General features: G+C 43.4%; 3 protein-coding genes across 4 annotated transcripts; 2 read left to right on the top strand and 1 right to left on the bottom strand.

Annotated features, from left to right (window-relative positions):
• Positions 1-347: 347 nt before the first annotated feature.
• Positions 348-8,659, top strand: cap1 (CAP, adenylate cyclase-associated protein 1 (yeast)). Its single transcript, XM_028422542.1, has 13 exons — positions 348-494; positions 3,967-4,071; positions 4,164-4,264; positions 4,457-4,534; positions 4,699-4,842; positions 5,403-5,488; positions 5,871-5,976; positions 6,085-6,265; positions 6,478-6,659; positions 6,868-6,991; positions 7,121-7,203; positions 7,457-7,600; positions 7,811-8,659. The coding sequence occupies exons 2-13, from the start codon at positions 3,969-3,971 to the stop codon at positions 7,892-7,894; spliced, it is 1,416 nt and encodes a 471-aa protein (XP_028278343.1). The 5' UTR covers positions 348-494; positions 3,967-3,968; the 3' UTR covers positions 7,895-8,659.
• Positions 8,660-8,905: 246 nt separating this feature from the next.
• On the bottom strand, positions 8,906-11,989 carry ppt1 (palmitoyl-protein thioesterase 1 (ceroid-lipofuscinosis, neuronal 1, infantile)). 2 transcript variants are annotated; one of them, XM_028422595.1, is made up of 10 exons: positions 11,814-11,989; positions 11,282-11,404; positions 11,093-11,202; positions 10,572-10,699; positions 10,314-10,384; positions 10,106-10,208; positions 9,916-10,006; positions 9,671-9,769; positions 9,521-9,592; positions 8,906-9,276 (listed from the first exon to the last, which is right to left on the bottom strand). In XM_028422595.1, the coding sequence occupies exons 2-10, from the start codon at positions 11,394-11,396 to the stop codon at positions 9,154-9,156; spliced, it is 912 nt and encodes a 303-aa protein (XP_028278396.1). In that variant the 5' UTR covers positions 11,397-11,404; positions 11,814-11,989; the 3' UTR covers positions 8,906-9,153. The 2 variants fall into 2 exon arrangements, with proteins under 2 accessions (XP_028278396.1, XP_028278397.1); XM_028422596.1 differs by having other exon boundaries at positions 11,942-11,961.
• Positions 11,990-12,018: 29 nt separating this feature from the next.
• Positions 12,019-15,279, top strand: rragcb (Ras-related GTP binding Cb). The gene is made up of 7 exons (XM_028422594.1): positions 12,019-12,553; positions 12,900-13,103; positions 13,190-13,389; positions 13,552-13,666; positions 13,751-13,893; positions 13,976-14,124; positions 14,324-15,279. Exons 1-7 carry the CDS (start codon positions 12,374-12,376, stop codon positions 14,479-14,481), a joined length of 1,149 nt encoding a protein of 382 aa, XP_028278395.1. The 5' UTR covers positions 12,019-12,373; the 3' UTR covers positions 14,482-15,279.
• Positions 15,280-15,935: the final 656 nt, after the last annotated feature.

The raw sequence follows: 15,935 nt of genomic DNA, 5'->3' as shown, positions 1-15,935 counted from the left end.
TTTCTTCACAAAATGTTGCATTTTGGATGCATTTGTTGAACATTATAGTTTTCTGAACAGTGTTTTAATTGAATTATTGTAAATTAATAAACAGTAGATTCCTAATAATCCTGATTAAATGCATTCCTAATGTTTTAAGATCTACTATATGAGCATTTTAATCTATTGCATCAATATTTTCTGCAAGAACAGCTGACTTGTGACTGTGTTTTTTTGTTGTAGATACATAAGATGTGTGATATGTGCATAAGAGGAAGGAACGCCGTTGTTTCGTTTTTCTTATTTTGCTGCCCTCTGCCTCTCACGCTCCTTATATGGGAAAGGAATTAGTTGCGCGAACAAGGGCGGAAACGCGGCGCGGTGACAGCTGGGTAAATTTCACCGACATACAGGAAGAAAACGACGAAGCCCCAGTCTGCAACGGCGAGCCCTGCACACTGCACACTCCCACGGCGATATAAAGGACCAAATCACTGCGTGACCAGTTTTAGCAGGTAAGCGGTGTGCACGGTTCACCGAGCTGTGAGGTTCATTTTTTTAACGAGTTCGCCTAAAGCGTGAATTAAATAAAGCGACAGACAGAAAGAGAACAGCGCGTCGACGCTGCCCCTTCGCCGCGAATCATTCAGAAATTATTTATTGAAATCGGTGTGATGCTAACACTACCCGGTTAGCCCCGGCTGCTACATTGTTAGCAACACAAATCTGATGTTTCACTGTCAAAAAAACATATATCCATCTCCAATTTTATCCTCTCTGACTTCTTCTTTCTGACGCTCCTTCGCCGAAATGTGGAAACTTCTGTTTTTTTTTCTTCTTCTTCTTGCAGACTTATGTGTAACACTAGCTAACACAGGGAGGGGTGTGTGTGTGTGTGACAGAAAGAAAACCAGGAAATGCCGAAACAGACAGCAGACACTCAACAAGAGCAGCAGGGAGGGGAAATGACAGACAGTAGCCGGGATGAATAACTCTGTGGGCATTTAAACAAAAGGAGTTTATCTGGAGTTACGTTAGCTAGCTCTGCCGATGGTGTTTTGACAGTTTCTGTGGCGCGGTTAACTGGTTCCCATCCACATGAACAGCTTTGTAGCACGAGTGAAATGAAGGCTTGTTGTTATTTGTAATATATATATATATAGTCAGTTATATTTGATGTGTGATAGATGGGACACAACTTGTTTTGGACCCACCGGCTGTGCTAGCTAGCTTTAGCATGGCTAGCATCCCCAGCCGTCTGATTGAATGCCCGGTGATCGCATTATCATCAGCGGCTTGAACTTGATTTGTTGGAGCCTCCAAGGCAGACACTATGAGTGAGGTTTACATCCACCCTTAAACTGACTTACAGCACTGCAAACCGGGTTTTTTTTTATTCTATATGAACGGGCTGCATATGCGGAGCTTCCTGCTTTCATGTCTGAACGCCTGGCCCCCAGGCAGAGGCACAAACCCTCACACAGGCCCTGTAACCTACTTCACTGCATGCTGATGCTGCTCTGTGCAACAACATTTCAGCCATAAAAAAAGTAGGTCTGTCAGGCCAGTTGGCAGGGATTTGCATACTGAGGAAAAAGCTGTGAAACAGCAGCAAATCTTATTCAAATAAAGTGCATGCTTCTTTACACTTGGTGCTTTGTTTGAGCGGCTTTAATAGACAGGTAAACACCCTAATACAAGATAAACATTTAATGTAGCATATGAGCACCTTATCATGCTATCACAGTGTCTGATTTATGCATAAACACAATCTGTTTCTCACATTTTTGATTTTCCTACTGTGGCTGTTCTGCTTAATTACAGTTTTTCAGGTGCAGGTAATGCACTTTTATGCCAATAATTGCTGTACATGCCTTTGACAGCACTGAGCAAAAGTCTATATTAAACTTTGGATGCGCTTGTGGGTGCAGTCGACTTATTCAAAGAGCCATAAAAGACTCAATTTTACATTTTCCTTCAGCCTAGGGACAGCTTTTAGCTTCCTGGCTGAACTCGTGCCTGTGGAAACTTGTTTCTTCTTTAGTGACAGTAGAGTTTTCCTGTCAGTCAGCACTTGGCTAGAACATAAAGTGTGTGGTTGCTTGAAGGAAAAATGTACTTAAAGTTGTCTCACTAAAGGATTTGGAAAAAGTTGTTTTTGACCAGCACAGTTGACCATTTAAGGAGTATTTTAAGTGTTTTTTTCATGTAGTCTCATGTTCACCTTTAGGAGCCACTCCCTTCCTGTGTGGTGGGTGAGTCATCTCTCAGCTGAGACCAGGAAGTGTTGAACTCCATGTATCTGCAGGTAGAAGTGCTGCTGAATGAATGTAGGTCAAGGGTAGCGAGGGTGTGTGTGTGTGTGTGTCCTGCTGTGATCCAGTTCGTCTCCAGGCCTTGTGGTGAAATTAATTCGCAACTCTGACTGAAAGAGCCAGGCTGAAGAAAAGAGGAAGTTGCATAAGAACAGTTGTTTGTTGGCCATTGTTAATCTTTTGTGCTGCCTCCTCACCTGTTGAAGCTCCACATGTTTATGATGTAATGAAAGTGACTTCAGTTCCCGCTCTTAAGGGGTGACATTATCTGCCTGAAGATACATGATTCTGCACACAGCAGCTTAAATAATGCTGATAAGTTTGAGTCCTTGACATTCTCGGGTGCATTTCTGTTTAAATGTGACTAAATTTAACTTAAATTCCTTTCCTTAATGCATATAAACTTCTTTACTGCTTTCTCTCACAGCCAAAAAACACTAAGTGGCGCCTCGGTCATTAGATATCTGCAGATTTCATTGCCTGCGTAGTGAAAGTGAGATGATAGCGGCAGGTTCACCTTGCCTGGACTTCATTAGCGCGAGTGGCCTGCGTGGATCCATTCAGCATCAGCCAGGTGTAAGTACCTGAGACTGGAGGCACTCTCAGTCTGACAGATGAAGGCGGCGTCGGGTTACAGCCACCTTATGTAACGTTAGCTGCTCTCATTAGGTGTGTGTGAGTACTCGAGGTGTAAGATTATGCTAGACTCGGATTTTAGTTGGTTAATCATGTCCTTGAATGGCTCGGTTAGGTGTATGTGCATGTTTTGTTTGATTTTTTTACTCTGTAAGTGTGGCTGCCTTTAAAGTCTGAAGCCAATCTGTTGTGTAATGTATCAACAGGTTTAAATGGCATAGTTGGGATAACACTGCAGGTCTGCTCTCTGCAGTAACTTGTAATGATCGACATACTTTTACTCAGCAAGTTCTGGCCTGTGCAGGCTAAGTCATCTGTTGTTGTTCGACTGTTGGTCAAATACTGTGTGTTCTTTTAAGCTAAGGAGACAAATGTACAAAATTCTGATGAGTTTAGTCTGTGTGGGTGATTCGGGACAGCACAAAATCCAGCTTTTGTTACAAAACTACTTTAGTCTTCATGTCTAAATTTTAGATAGATGGATAACAAGGTTTTGTTTATAAGAAGCCATAATTGGCTCGGTTGTGACCAGCTGTCATGTGGCTGATCTGTGGTGGATGTGCAGAGTACAATGCTGTGTTAATCTGCACAGTGATCTTATTACGGTTGCATCCAGACTTCTGGACAGCAGACAAACACACTCGGAGTGCTGCTGTTGTTATCTTTCCAAAGAAGCAAATTTTTAATTGCAGTAATTTCCTTCCCTGTGTGTGTCCCAGGTGTAATCGGGCCTCCAATTAGAAGGCCAGAACAGAATGTACTGCTGAGCTTCAGAGCAGCAGACTTCAAAACAAATGCACAAACACACCACATCCATGTCTGGTGCGAGCAGAAGTGATGCTTTAAAATATGGTGTACTCGTTGTCGTGTTTATTCAGGACAGCAACTGAGCCTTTAATGAGATGCTGCTCATTAGAAGCTTAATACAAGAAGCAGTGGGTCACCAGTGCCGTGCAGCCAAAGGCAACATGTTGCCCTATTGTCTTAACAAAATTGTCCTTGATGTTCTACATCCATCTCCTGCTCTGACTGACAGGTATGGCAGAGTTGGCGAGTCTGGTGCAGCGGCTGGAGGTGGCGGTGGGCCGTCTGGAGGCCATGTCCGGCCCTGGAGGCAGCAGCGGAGGTTCTTCTGGAGGAGGTTCGTGTTTTTACACTCGTAATTAGTTAAATAACATATTTTTATTTTCTTTCAAAAATACATTTTAACACCGTTTTTGTGTTCCTGTCCAGCTGTATCTGCATTTGTGCAGGCATTTGATGAGATCGTCAAAGGCCCACTGGCTGAGTATCTCTCCCTCAGCCAGCAGATTGGGGGTGATGTCCAGAAACATGTAGGTGGCAGTTTTGTCTTTTATTAACAGGTGACCAAAAAAAATAGAAAACAAAAACACACAGTTAAGGTCATAACCTGACTTGGACTTGGATTTTGTCAGACCTCCTTTCACTTTCAGTGGTGTGTCATAAAGGATGTGTTCTTGAATAAATGAGTGAAACTCCTTGTTCCTTGAATTCCCTCTTTCCAGGCAGAAATGATGAAGCAGGGATTCTCGAGTCAGAGACAGCTCCTCATCACAGCCTCCTCCTCCCAGAAGCCCTCTGATGTGAGTTAAATGTGCTTTCTAATTGATGGGTCATTTAACTCAACAAGCACATCTGCATCAATTCACAATTCCTTCCTTGTCATAGTGCAGCCATCTTTGTCTCTGAAGATAAAATCTGCCACATGATTGACAGACTTTCGCCACCCCCCCTCTCCCATTTTCAGGCAGTGTTGACGACTCTCCTGCAGCCAGTGTCCAAAGCCATCCAGCAGGTGCAGTCATTCCGCGAGCAGAACCGCACCTCGCCGCTCTTCAACCACCTCTCCGCTGTCAGTGAGAGTGTGCCTGCCCTCGGATGGGTCGCCATGGTGAGCCCGGGGATGGGAGTGGTTAGAAGAAGAAAAAGAGAAATGTTTGGCACTGCTGTGTGTGTGTGTGTGTGTGTGTGTGAGTGTGGGCTGTTAAATGAGTGTAAAATAGGCGGAAACAAGCCATTCTTTGATTCTGTCAACACTGTCTGGTGAGCGACAGTTTCTTGGCTGACACCAGACAGCCAGAAACAGAGCCGCACTGTTAAGAACTCATTGTTTGTTATGAATAATACATCAGCTTTTCAAATATGCATAATAGATGCATTCAGTCTTTGCATGCTTACTTCTGTATCTCCAACATCTCATAAATTCTGATCAACACTTACTGCAGAATAGTTTTTAAGAATGTCTCAGACGTACAGCAAATAAAAAGCTATAGCTAGCATAGCGTAACATAATGAATTCAAATGATGCCAGAGAAACTAACACAGAAGCCGAGACTAGAAAAAAGCTAGAACTAGATGGCAAATGGGCATCATACAGAACCCAGGTCAGCTACATCATGAGCCGTACAAATACACAAAAACAACCTTTTTCTTTTTTCCTTCTACTTCTAGGCTCCAAAACCGGGCCCCTACGTCAAAGAGATGCAGGATGCCGCCATGTTCTACACCAACCGCGTGCTTAAGGAGTACAAGGACAAGTCAGTAAATCCTGAAACATCCTGTTTCCTACACTGTCAAGCTGCTCAAACACTAAATTTAGTTAAAACGTCTGATAAAATAAACCAGTCAGAAGAACTTTCAAACGTAGCCAAGATGTTTGCTCAACCCATCTGTCGTTAAATGCTTTTCTTCCTCTAGGCTGCTTTTTTTAGTGCCGAGTCAGCACTGCCACATGACAAGCTGACGCATAGACTGTCTGTTTAAACATAACATAAAGGCCTTTGTGTTTGAAACCTAGCTGGTATTTAAATGTTAGAGTGGAGGTTTTAGTTTCTTTTTTTGTCGGATGTAGGGATGATTAAAATAAGTGTAGTTTCAGGAGGTTAAAAACAAAGATTAAGTCCTGTCTCGTCCACACAGGGACAAGACACACGTGGACTGGGTGAAGTCCTACGTTTCCATCTGGACCGAGCTGCAGAACTACATCAAACAGCACCACACCACCGGACTGACCTGGAGCAAGACTGTGAGTCTCTATCACAGCAGTTCTTCGTCATATGTATTTGTTCCTATATCAGCTGAACGCGTCTGTAGACAAATCAGTAAAAATGCATCTTGTTGTTTTTGTTTTCAGGGAGCCGTAGCTTCAGCCTCTGCGGCTCCACCCAGCGCTCCAGCTGGTGGAGCTCCTCCCCCACCTCCACCTGGACCTCCTCCTCCAGCCCTGGACCTGAGTGGACCCGGAGGCGACTCCGGTGCTGACAACCGGAATGCCCTGTTCGCCTCCATCAACAAGGGATCCGACATCACCAGAGGTATGTCGCTGGAAGAAATCAGTCAGTGGCGGCAGGAGCTAATGATCCTCCATGTGCTGAGCAGCCATTTTTAAACATCACTGTAATAATAAAACTTACAATGTTCTCAGTAGTCTTGACTCATCCTTATAAAACTGCTCGTGTCATTTGTTTTTGGTGTCATATGTCACACTGATGGATTAACGCTTTGTTTCTTTGTCCCCCCCCTCCAGGCCTGAAGCACGTGAGTGACGACCAGAAGACTCACAAAAACCCTACCCTGAGGGGTCAGTCCGCTCCAGTGCGTACTGGACCCAAACCCTTCTCCTCTGCTGCCCCACGACCTGCTGCGTCGGCCACCCCGACCCGTACTCTCCCTCCTGTGCTGGAGCTGGATGGAAAGAAGTGGAAAGTGGTGCGTTGTTGGTTCAAAGTCACAGCAGAGATGTGTTTTTAAAATGATTCCTGTAAAAGGAAACGCCGGAGCAGACTTGTTGTCTTTGTTGCATTTGGCTGAGTTTTGTGTTTAAACCAGAGGCCAGAATGAGTCACTGAATCACAGTCACTTGCTTTTTATAGATGTGAACTCCAGTGTTTTACCCTGATTTACATTCATGTAACAGGAGAACCAAGAAAACGCACAGGACCTGTTGATCAGCGACACTGAGCTAAAGCAAGTGGTCTACGCTTTCAAGTGCAACAAGAGCACCCTGCAGGTCAAAGGCAAAATCAACTCCATCACTATAGGTAAGAACAAAACTGTCATCCACAGATAAAGAGATGGTGTGTGCCATGCAAACGCTAAGACTGCACTTCATACTTTTTTCATATAGAGAACCTGTTGTTAATTGGAATACGTTTCTTTCTCTTTGACAGACAACTGTAAGAAAATGGGACTGGTGTTTGACGACGTCGTCGGCATCGTAGAGGTGATCAACTGCAAGGACGTCAAGGTTCAGGTGTGTGCAGGATGGAGGGAGTATATGTGGCCCCCCTTCGGACTAAACAGCATAATATAATTGTTTGGATTCTCGCTGCTCTGAGCACCCTTTGCATATTTAATGAACACCTTGCTTTGTATTCATATAGTTAGACGCTCTATATCATCAGCTCTGCAGCTGCAGTTCACTTCTTTGTGCTCAAGAAAATATTTTATATATAAATATTATATATTTTTAACCATTGTGGAATTCTGTTGCCCTCGGTGTACAGGTCATGGGAAAGATCCCGACCATCTCCATCAACAAGACAGACGGTTGCCATGTTTACCTGAGCAGTGACTCTCTGAACTGCCAGATCGTCAGCGCCAAGAGCTCAGAGATGAACATCCTGGTACCCAACAAAGACGGAGAGTTTGTGAGTGTCTCTGAAAGAGATGTCGTCAGTTTTTGGTTGCTGTAGGCAGAGATGTAACACTCTTTATGCTAAGCTAACCTAACCAGCCGCTGTTTCTGGCTGTATATTCAACATGGATGGTTGAAGATTAGATAAGGTTTTTTTTGAGCAGGAAAAATCAACAAGTGTGGATTTCTAGTTGACCCCTCTGTCTTTGTGTCTGTCTCTTAGACGGAGCTCCCTGTTCCTGAGCAGTTCATGACCGTCTGGGACGGCAAGAAGCTCGTCACCACAGCATCAGAGATTGCCGGATAAACAGGGGCAGCATCTTAAAATGGCCACCCGTCTTTGACACCATTCCCACCCTTTTTTTTTTGTTTTTTGCAAACACATACCTGACTGATCGACCGCCCCACCAGCTAACTGTCACACCGTAGACAAGAGATGTGGACCTCACGGGTTGCTTCTCCTTCCCTTCCTCCACCTCGTCAGCCAATCACAGCTTAAGCTGTTCCTTCCATAAGCCAATGAGAGGACTGCTCGCTTTTATCTGGAGCAAATCCTCCAGCCAATCAGCAGGGAGCAGCTGGTCATTCAAATTCCCTGTGAGCACTTTTCAAAAACACAAGTTTTGCCAATAGATGGGATGCTCTGTATTGTTTTTTTATTATCTATCTGGATAATGTTAAACTAAATTTAGCACATAGATTAGCCAGCAGGGATCCTCTGCAGCAGAAGCACTGCAGCCAATCAGGGTGCTTGTGTTTGTCTCTCCTCTCAGAGGTGGCTGCCGCTGATAAGATTTCTGTTCCATTATATGCAATTCACCAGTCAAGCACTTGGATAGAGACATCCATATCACCTCCATTGATGTTGACAATATTAATATTCATAGTGGATGATAATATTTAAACTGTCGGCACATAAAGGAGAAAAAAAAATGCAGAACCACTGTCTCTTCAAATCATGAAACTTCATAAAATGATGTTGGAACAATTAATACCTTCCTTAAACCCACACATAGGACATTCCCGAGTATTAAAACATTCCATGCAAAGAGGCATGTAAGACCGAGTTTGCGATAAAGAGATATTTGTGGAAAAGACTAAGCCGTTTAATCAGCGAGTGACATCTTCACACCTCAGTCTGTAGACTGAAAAGCATCTGTATAAACAAAATAAATATTAGACTCGCTCGTAGCCACATTTGCTCTTTGGTTCGCTGATTTTTCTTTTATATTGTCTCTTTTTTTTTTTCTTTTAATTCCATTTTTTGGGTCCAAATTCAGAAATTTGCTCATAAGTACTGGACACATCATTAAAATGATGCAATAAAATTCAGTTTGGTTTGTCTTTATTGGCTTGAATGTAACATTTGAACAGAAATAGAATTCCATAAGCAGCTCTCATTATTAAAACATTTCTAGAAACATCACATTTAAAAGAACAGAAATTAGCTGTTAAAATTCGAGTTGTTGTTAATCAGTGCAAAAGGAGCCATGTGTGCTTTCTGTTTACCGTAGATTCACTTGCTTTAGTATTGCATTATGTTAAAAGTAAACATGCAGATGAGTTTTAGCGTAAATAAGGCAGCAGGTTTGCGTTGAACCACTCTCTGGAGAACTGGAGGTGGTCGCCTTCAGTGGCCAGAAAAACCAGCTTTCCAGCTTTGTCCATCGCAGCCAGGCCTAGACGATCCTGCACAACACAAACACAGTCAGGGACTGATGGACATGTTTGGGGAAAAGAAAAATGCTGCTTGCTGAGATTGAGAGCAGATCATTAGCTATCATTCTCCAACAGTTTCTTGTTTGCACCTGCAAAGCTTGATAGCTTAGCATAAAGGCTGGATCCCTTTAACCTCAAGACTGACAAAAATCAACCATTGAGCCATGCACAGTGGCCTCACAGGTGAAACAGTCCTGACACTATCAGCCGTTACCTCTTTGTAGAGGACGCTCTCCTGCAGAGTCTCAGTCTCTTTGGCCTGACCAGTTTTCAGGAAGCCGAACCACTGTGAAAAGATTGAGACACTTTTATTTGTGGCGCTGCTTTATTTAATTCTAGTTTTTACCATTTAATCAAAGATTACCTCAGTGTCCACGGGATCCACTACAGAGTCCTGCAGAAACTTCACCATGACGAACTTTTCCAGCAACTGAAGATTCTTCTTGTAAGTTTCATTCACGCTCTATAGAAGAAAAATGGAAATACAGGATGATTTACATAATCAGTCAAACTCAGGAATAAAACCGTTTCCACTCATATTCCATCACACCAGCTGGACTACGACATCATTATGACTCCAGGTCTGTGCTGCAGTGTCTGTGTACTGACCCTCTCCTGATTGATGTCAGCCAGGAAGATGCTGTGCTTCTTGTACAGGTCGTCATTTAAGGGGTCGTGCCAGTACTGGGCCTGCACCAGGCTGATAACACACAGACGCATCGAGTCACAGCTCATTTAACAGCAGGATTACAGACTTCATGATAGTACACAGGCTGCTGTAGAAAGGAAAAAAACGTACTGTTTCTGGACCAGGTCAGTGTACGCCCCGCTGTTCAGAGCTTTGCGGATGATGTCACAGATATGGGAGTGCTCACCGGGACACCTGGGCAACCCGTACACACCTGAAGATTAAAAACAAACACAGAGAAGAAGTCAGACATTAGGATCATATCAAGTCTTGTTTTACTTTCAGCTTTTCTTAGGGAACTGAGTGGTGTTTTTTTCACCTTGGTGCTGGCCACCCACAGAGATCAGGGTTTTCATTGGTGGGGAGGGACAGCGCTGAGCCACAGCTCTCCTGTAAAGAGAGGAACCAGGACAAATCAGAGGAACCTTCCTCTTTATTGTCATGCAGCAGCCTGAGAATAAAACCTTTATGTACATTTGTGAATTATTTCCTTTTATGTGAGCAAGACAATCCTACAACAGTGTCTTTCACATCCACACAACAAAAGCATTCAGTGTTCAGAGACGCAGTTACATACAGAAATTGCGCCCCCTGGGAGAATCCCATAGCATTGTATCCTCCCTTCAACTTGGGATCCTGTGCCAGCTGACTGCACACCATGGACACCTGCTCATTCACATCTGAGAAGAACCCATTTTCTGTGTCCTGCAGCAGAGGAGAGACATGAAAAGGTCAAAATCACAAGAGACACATTACAAGAAGAAAGCGAGCCGGGTGATGAAGTCACGACGGATCAAAGTGGAAAGCGGCAGGAGTCATGCTGCTTTACTATGAATATTAACCCAGAGAAATGTCATAGTGAGGCTTGTAAAGGAACCATCTTTCTGATGCAACTCCTGTCAGTGCCTCTGCAAATACCACAGAAAATGGATCCTCACATGATCAAATGTTCAGTTTGCATGTGAGAGTCTTAGCTAAACATGTTGTGTCATAACTTCTATTGTGTGTTTGTACAAGAATAAAATACAAGACGATATCCTGACTCAGGTTACTTACAAACTTTTACTTGTATAGATAAAGGTTTAAATGTGAGAGTACCTCCACTACATTCTTCCCAATCATCAGTGAGAGCACATAGATGCCAGGGACCTCCTCCTCCACCATCTTCTTTATTGCACCCATGCTGAGTGGGTTGCAGCAGCTGTCACCTGGTGAAGACACGCACCGTGTCAAAGAGAGAGCAGGAGACAGTTTCATGCTTTATCTGAAAACAGCACAGTCACTCACCCATCCCATGCCACAGCACCAGGGGTACGGTCTCATTGTTGGAGTCATGAACTGGACTGGAGGCGACAAGCAGCACTGGACCAGCCAAGAGGAGACACAAGAGGACGGATGCCATCCTGAACCCTGCAAAAAAATCCAGAGCAGCATTACCCACCTTTTTTAAATAGCTGGAAGTCGTATACTGTGTTATAACACTGTACTTTTAAAGACTAAATGTTGTTGTTAGATTTAAATAATTCCATATCACCACTTGCACTGGTGTCCACACACAAAAAAAATGACATTGCTGTACCAACCGTCTAAGAGGAAGGCTGCAGTGGGAACAGAAAGTAAGCGTGTGTGTGTTTCCTGGTATCTACAAAGCTTTCAGTTCACTACAAATACAGTCCCAGGTTTCTTCGGAAAAAACAGTAAAGAATTCGTATTTACGATAATATAAGAACAAGATGGAGACACTTTCAGCGCATCAATAAATCGTTAAGCGACGAGCCAGCTATGTGAATTTATATAAAATAAATCAATGAGTACCAACCTTTTGAATGAAGCAGTCGCAGGTTTGTGCCGTTATGAACGTTTGACTCGACTCACCGTTTTGTTAAAAGTACCAGTTTTTAAAGTATTACGCTTAATTAATGTTTGAATGTTTTCTAAAAGCATTACTGTGTATACTTCCTGCTTGTTCTACTTAGTCACATGACAATGTTTAGAGCGAACAGCCAATCAAATTAAAGGGGCGGGGCCACCAGCCAAGTGGGCTGGAAATGTCTAACTTGCGACTTAGTTAGCTGTTTTAGCTGTCATTTAGCATTGCTGCATCTTAACCTGACCAGCCTTATGCCCATATTAAGCGCATTTAACCTCGCAACGTTTATGACAAACCTCATGTGGGTACGTTACAGTCTGCCCAGGCATTTTGACATGTAAGAAAGCTCGCTAGCTAATTAGCTTGCCATGCTAGCTTGTTGCGAAACGTCTCAACAACAACATTCCTGTCTGGATTATACAGCGAGTTACCAAAAAAGGCTTAAACAGTGGCTATGGTTATGAGATGCGCATGAATAAGAAGGAGGAGGTCAGATATTAAGGTACAGGATGAATATTCAGTATGAGGACCCTGCTTTAGCGGGGAGCTACGGCGTTGTGGGGTCGTTTCCTAAAAGTTTTGGCTATGGGGTGGAGGAGCCAGACATGGAGGAGAGCTCCACATCAGCTGACAAACCGAGGATCCTGCTGATGGGGCTGAGACGGAGCGGCAAGTCATCCATACAGAAGGTATAGTGGTTATTACTGCTGCCCTTAAACACATCACAAAACAGGGAAATACTGAGGTGGCATTAGGAAGAGTACTATGATCAGACCTAGTTGGCACTAGTTAGTGATCTGTACTGAGTGCTGGGTTGTTCCTATGTGTAAAGTTGTTCGTTTTAATCTTAATTACCATATAATTTCTATAATTATATAATGTGGAGATTTAGATTTCAGCGGTATATCTTAGAAATCTAGATTCTCATCCACTTCCGGATAAATCATCAGACACATTTTTTTGAATCATCGTGTCCAGACATGATAAACTGTGATAAAGTAACAACAGTCTTGCTTCTTCGTGCTTCTGCTCCAGGTTGTTTTCCACAAGATGTCACCCAACGAGACTTTGTTCCTTGAGAGCACCAACAAAATCTACAAGGACGACATTTCCAGCAGCTCCTTTGTCAACTTCCAGATCTGGGACTTTCCTGGCCAGGTGGACTTCTTCGACCCGACGTTTGATAGTGAGATGATCTTCAAAGGAACCGGCGCTTTGATTTTTGTCATTGACGCGCAGGTGGGAGTCACTGCTTACATTTTAAGGTTAAACAAACAAACACAGCCAGTGTTAAAAAGGATTAATGCCTGTCTTTCTGTTACTAGGATGACTACATGGAGGCTCTTGGACGGTTACACCTGACTGTATCTCGAGCCTACAAAGTGAATCCAGATATAAACTTTGAGGTGTTCATCCATAAAGTGGATGGTCTGTCGGACGACCACAAAATAGAAACACAAAGAGATATTCACCAAAGGGCCAACGATGACCTGGCAGACGCCAGCCTGGAGAAGGTTCATCTCAGGTGAGTGTCTGCAAAACTCAATCTGCTCATCTATAATCAACACAGACCAGTCTGTGTAACTGTATTGTCACTGTGAGTGGTTAGATTGATATGCTGTTTTCCAGTGAGCACATGGACTGAAAGTCTCCTCCTAACATTCTCTGTTTTCCCTTTGTCTCACAGCTTCTACCTAACCAGCATCTATGACCACTCCATCTTTGAGGCCTTCAGTAAAGTCGTCCAGAAGCTCATCCCTCAGTTGCCAACATTGGAGAACCTTTTGAACATTTTCATATCTGTGGGTTTCCACTTTGGTTCCTTTCACGTGTTTAAACACGTATCTTTGTATATTTTTCTTATAAATTTTCTTCCTGTGTCGCAGCACTCTGGCATTGAAAAGGCCTTCCTGTTTGATGTGGTCAGTAAGATTTACATCGCCACAGACAGCTCTCCTGTGGACATGCAGTCTTATGAACTCTGCTGCGATATGATAGATGTTGTCATCGATGTCTCCTGCATTTACGGGTGAGAAGATTTATGTTATTTTCATTTTAAGCTTTGGCAGAGATTATATGTCAGAGTCTAAAAGCTTTTCTTCCTCTGCCAGGCTAATGGAGGATGGCAGCGGCTGTGCCTACGACAAAGAGTCTTTGGCAATCATCAAGCTCAATAACACTACAGTGCTTTATTTGAAGGAGGTCACAAAGTTCCTCGCTCTTGTATGCATTCTCAGAGAGGAGAGCTTCGAGAGGAAAGGTGTGTGCTTTAACAGGGGTGATAGAAAAGTTTGTGGTCTACATGTGGAATGCAAATCTGTTTGAAATTGAATTTCTGTTTAAGAGAATTGAAAATTACAGTCTCCAGTTTCTGTTAGCTGTTTTTATAGCCCTTATGCTAAGCTAGCTGCATGCTGGTTGGGACATCAAATCAAACTGTGCTATGTTCTTCTTCTCAGGTCTGATAGAGTACAATTTTCATTGTTTCCGAAAAGCCATCCATGAAGTGTTCGAAGTCGGCAACTCGCCAGAAGGCGCCGCCTGGACACCAGCGAGTTCATCCAGCAGCAGCCAGATGGGCCGAAAGTACGCCGCACTGAACGGAAGTGCCATTTAACACGATGACGAGGAGGCGAGTGACTGTCAGTCTGTGGTTTACCTGAAAACCTGGCGAGCTCATGTGAGTATCTCCCTGATGAACCTGATCAGAGACAGTTTCGGGGAGCTGAAACCCGCCTGTGGACTAAATCTGAACTGTCCAGTGCCAAAAATACTGAAGTGTACGTACCATAGATTGGTTCCTGTTCTTGCACATTTATCTCTGTTATAAGGTCCAGTTCTGTCAGCAGTGTTTACCTCCTCGGCTAGTTACTTCCCATCCGCACAGCATCATAAAAACACTTGTGGGTCCCTGGTACCAGATAACCTGCTCCAACAAAATGTCCACAAACTGAAAAAGCACAAAAGTCTTTCATGTTCCTGCACATTTAGCGTTGAAATATTGAGTGCTCTTTGTGGATTGAATGCCTGCCGAGCACCATGTTTGTTCCTCTGCGTGTGTTTTGTTGATAATTACTCATGCGACCAGCGGCTGGCACACTTCTCAGGATCTCCTCAGACCAGACCTGTGGCAGTTGCACCATTAAATCCTTGGGAGATTAACAGAGAGGGTGACAGTCTGTTGCTTTTAAATGGAGCTTGGAAGTAAGTGATGATGCTCTTTAGTCAGACATCCTGCCAAACCTTTGGACTTTCTGTTGCTTAATGAGCGACTTGGCCAAATTTACTTTACAGAGATTGTTTTGTTTTTTTTCGCTGTGTGCGTTGAGAGGGACCTGAATCATTCAGAAACCACAAGGTTTTTGTTTTTGTTATTATTGTATGTAATTCTTTAATAAATAAAATATGTTTTGTACTTTTGAGTCAAGTTTAAATGCAAGAAACTGACATCGTCACTTAAGATTTAATAATCAATTCAAAAGACAAACTATAATTTAGTAATGATTTGGTATCAAGTGACCGGTTCTCCAGAGGTTCTAGACCTGTGCTGAATTCTGGTCCTATGAGAGACCAACAAGTTTGTTTTTAAATCTCACCACTTCATTTAAATTGCAGCTCTGGTGTTTGAACAGCAGGTGGCACTGTATATACATGTAAACATCTAAGATGGCAGGGTGATGAAGACCTCATTATCATCCTCACTTTTGGTCCTGGAAGTATACATATGAATTATTTTTTCAACAACTCCTCCAGCATGAGACTCAACAATCTCTCAGTGAGCTCCTGCAAATGATCCTTAAAAAGCCTTCATCACGTCCTGTAGTACTGTACATCCTGACTTAATGGGTAGTGGCAGGATGGAGCCACAGCTGAAGCCTCTAATCGTCCCCAGACCTCCTGCTCACCGCTGTGGAAAATGGAGGTCAATGAGAGGGAAAATGATATCTTTCTCTTTGGGCTTTTTTGTTTTTTTCCAGCACCCTGCAGTCTGTTTCTGACCACAAATAAAAATGCATACAACCGAGAAAACTCAGCAGATGTGGGGTGAGAGACAGTCTGCACGTCCGTGTG

The sequence above is a fragment of the Parambassis ranga genome, chromosome 2 (genome assembly GCF_900634625.1).
Source record: "Parambassis ranga chromosome 2, fParRan2.1, whole genome shotgun sequence".
In the NCBI taxonomy this organism is placed as follows: domain Eukaryota; kingdom Metazoa; phylum Chordata; class Actinopteri; family Ambassidae; genus Parambassis; species Parambassis ranga.
This window is presented reverse-complemented; position numbering and strand designations above follow the sequence as displayed.

What these genes read in the sequence shown, in the direction of transcription:
- ppt1 (XM_028422595.1), bottom strand. Translation starts at nt 11,396, where the DNA reads ATGGCATCCGTCCTCTTGTGTCTCCTCTTGGCTGGTCCAGTGCTGCTT. An exon ending in TCCCAGGGGGCGCAATTTCT is followed by an intron (nt 10,385 to 10,571) that starts GTATGTAACTGC and finishes CTCTCTTTACAG; the next exon opens with GAGAGCTGTGGCTCAGCGCT. An exon ending in AGAGCGTCCTCTACAAAGAG is followed by an intron (nt 9,277 to 9,520) that starts GTAACGGCTGAT and finishes TGTGTTGTGCAG; the next exon opens with GATCGTCTAGGCCTGGCTGC.
- rragcb (XM_028422594.1), top strand. Translation starts at nt 12,374, where the DNA reads ATGAATATTCAGTATGAGGACCCTGCTTTAGCGGGGAGCTACGGCGTT. An exon ending in CTGGAGAAGGTTCATCTCAG is followed by an intron (nt 13,390 to 13,551) that starts GTGAGTGTCTGC and finishes TTTGTCTCACAG; the next exon opens with CTTCTACCTAACCAGCATCT. An exon ending in GATGTCTCCTGCATTTACGG is followed by an intron (nt 13,894 to 13,975) that starts GTGAGAAGATTT and finishes TTCCTCTGCCAG; the next exon opens with GCTAATGGAGGATGGCAGCG.
- cap1 (XM_028422542.1), top strand. Translation starts at nt 3,969, where the DNA reads ATGGCAGAGTTGGCGAGTCTGGTGCAGCGGCTGGAGGTGGCGGTGGGC. An exon ending in GGGGTGATGTCCAGAAACAT is followed by an intron (nt 4,265 to 4,456) that starts GTAGGTGGCAGT and finishes CCCTCTTTCCAG; the next exon opens with GCAGAAATGATGAAGCAGGG. An exon ending in CCAACAAAGACGGAGAGTTT is followed by an intron (nt 7,601 to 7,810) that starts GTGAGTGTCTCT and finishes TCTGTCTCTTAG; the next exon opens with ACGGAGCTCCCTGTTCCTGA.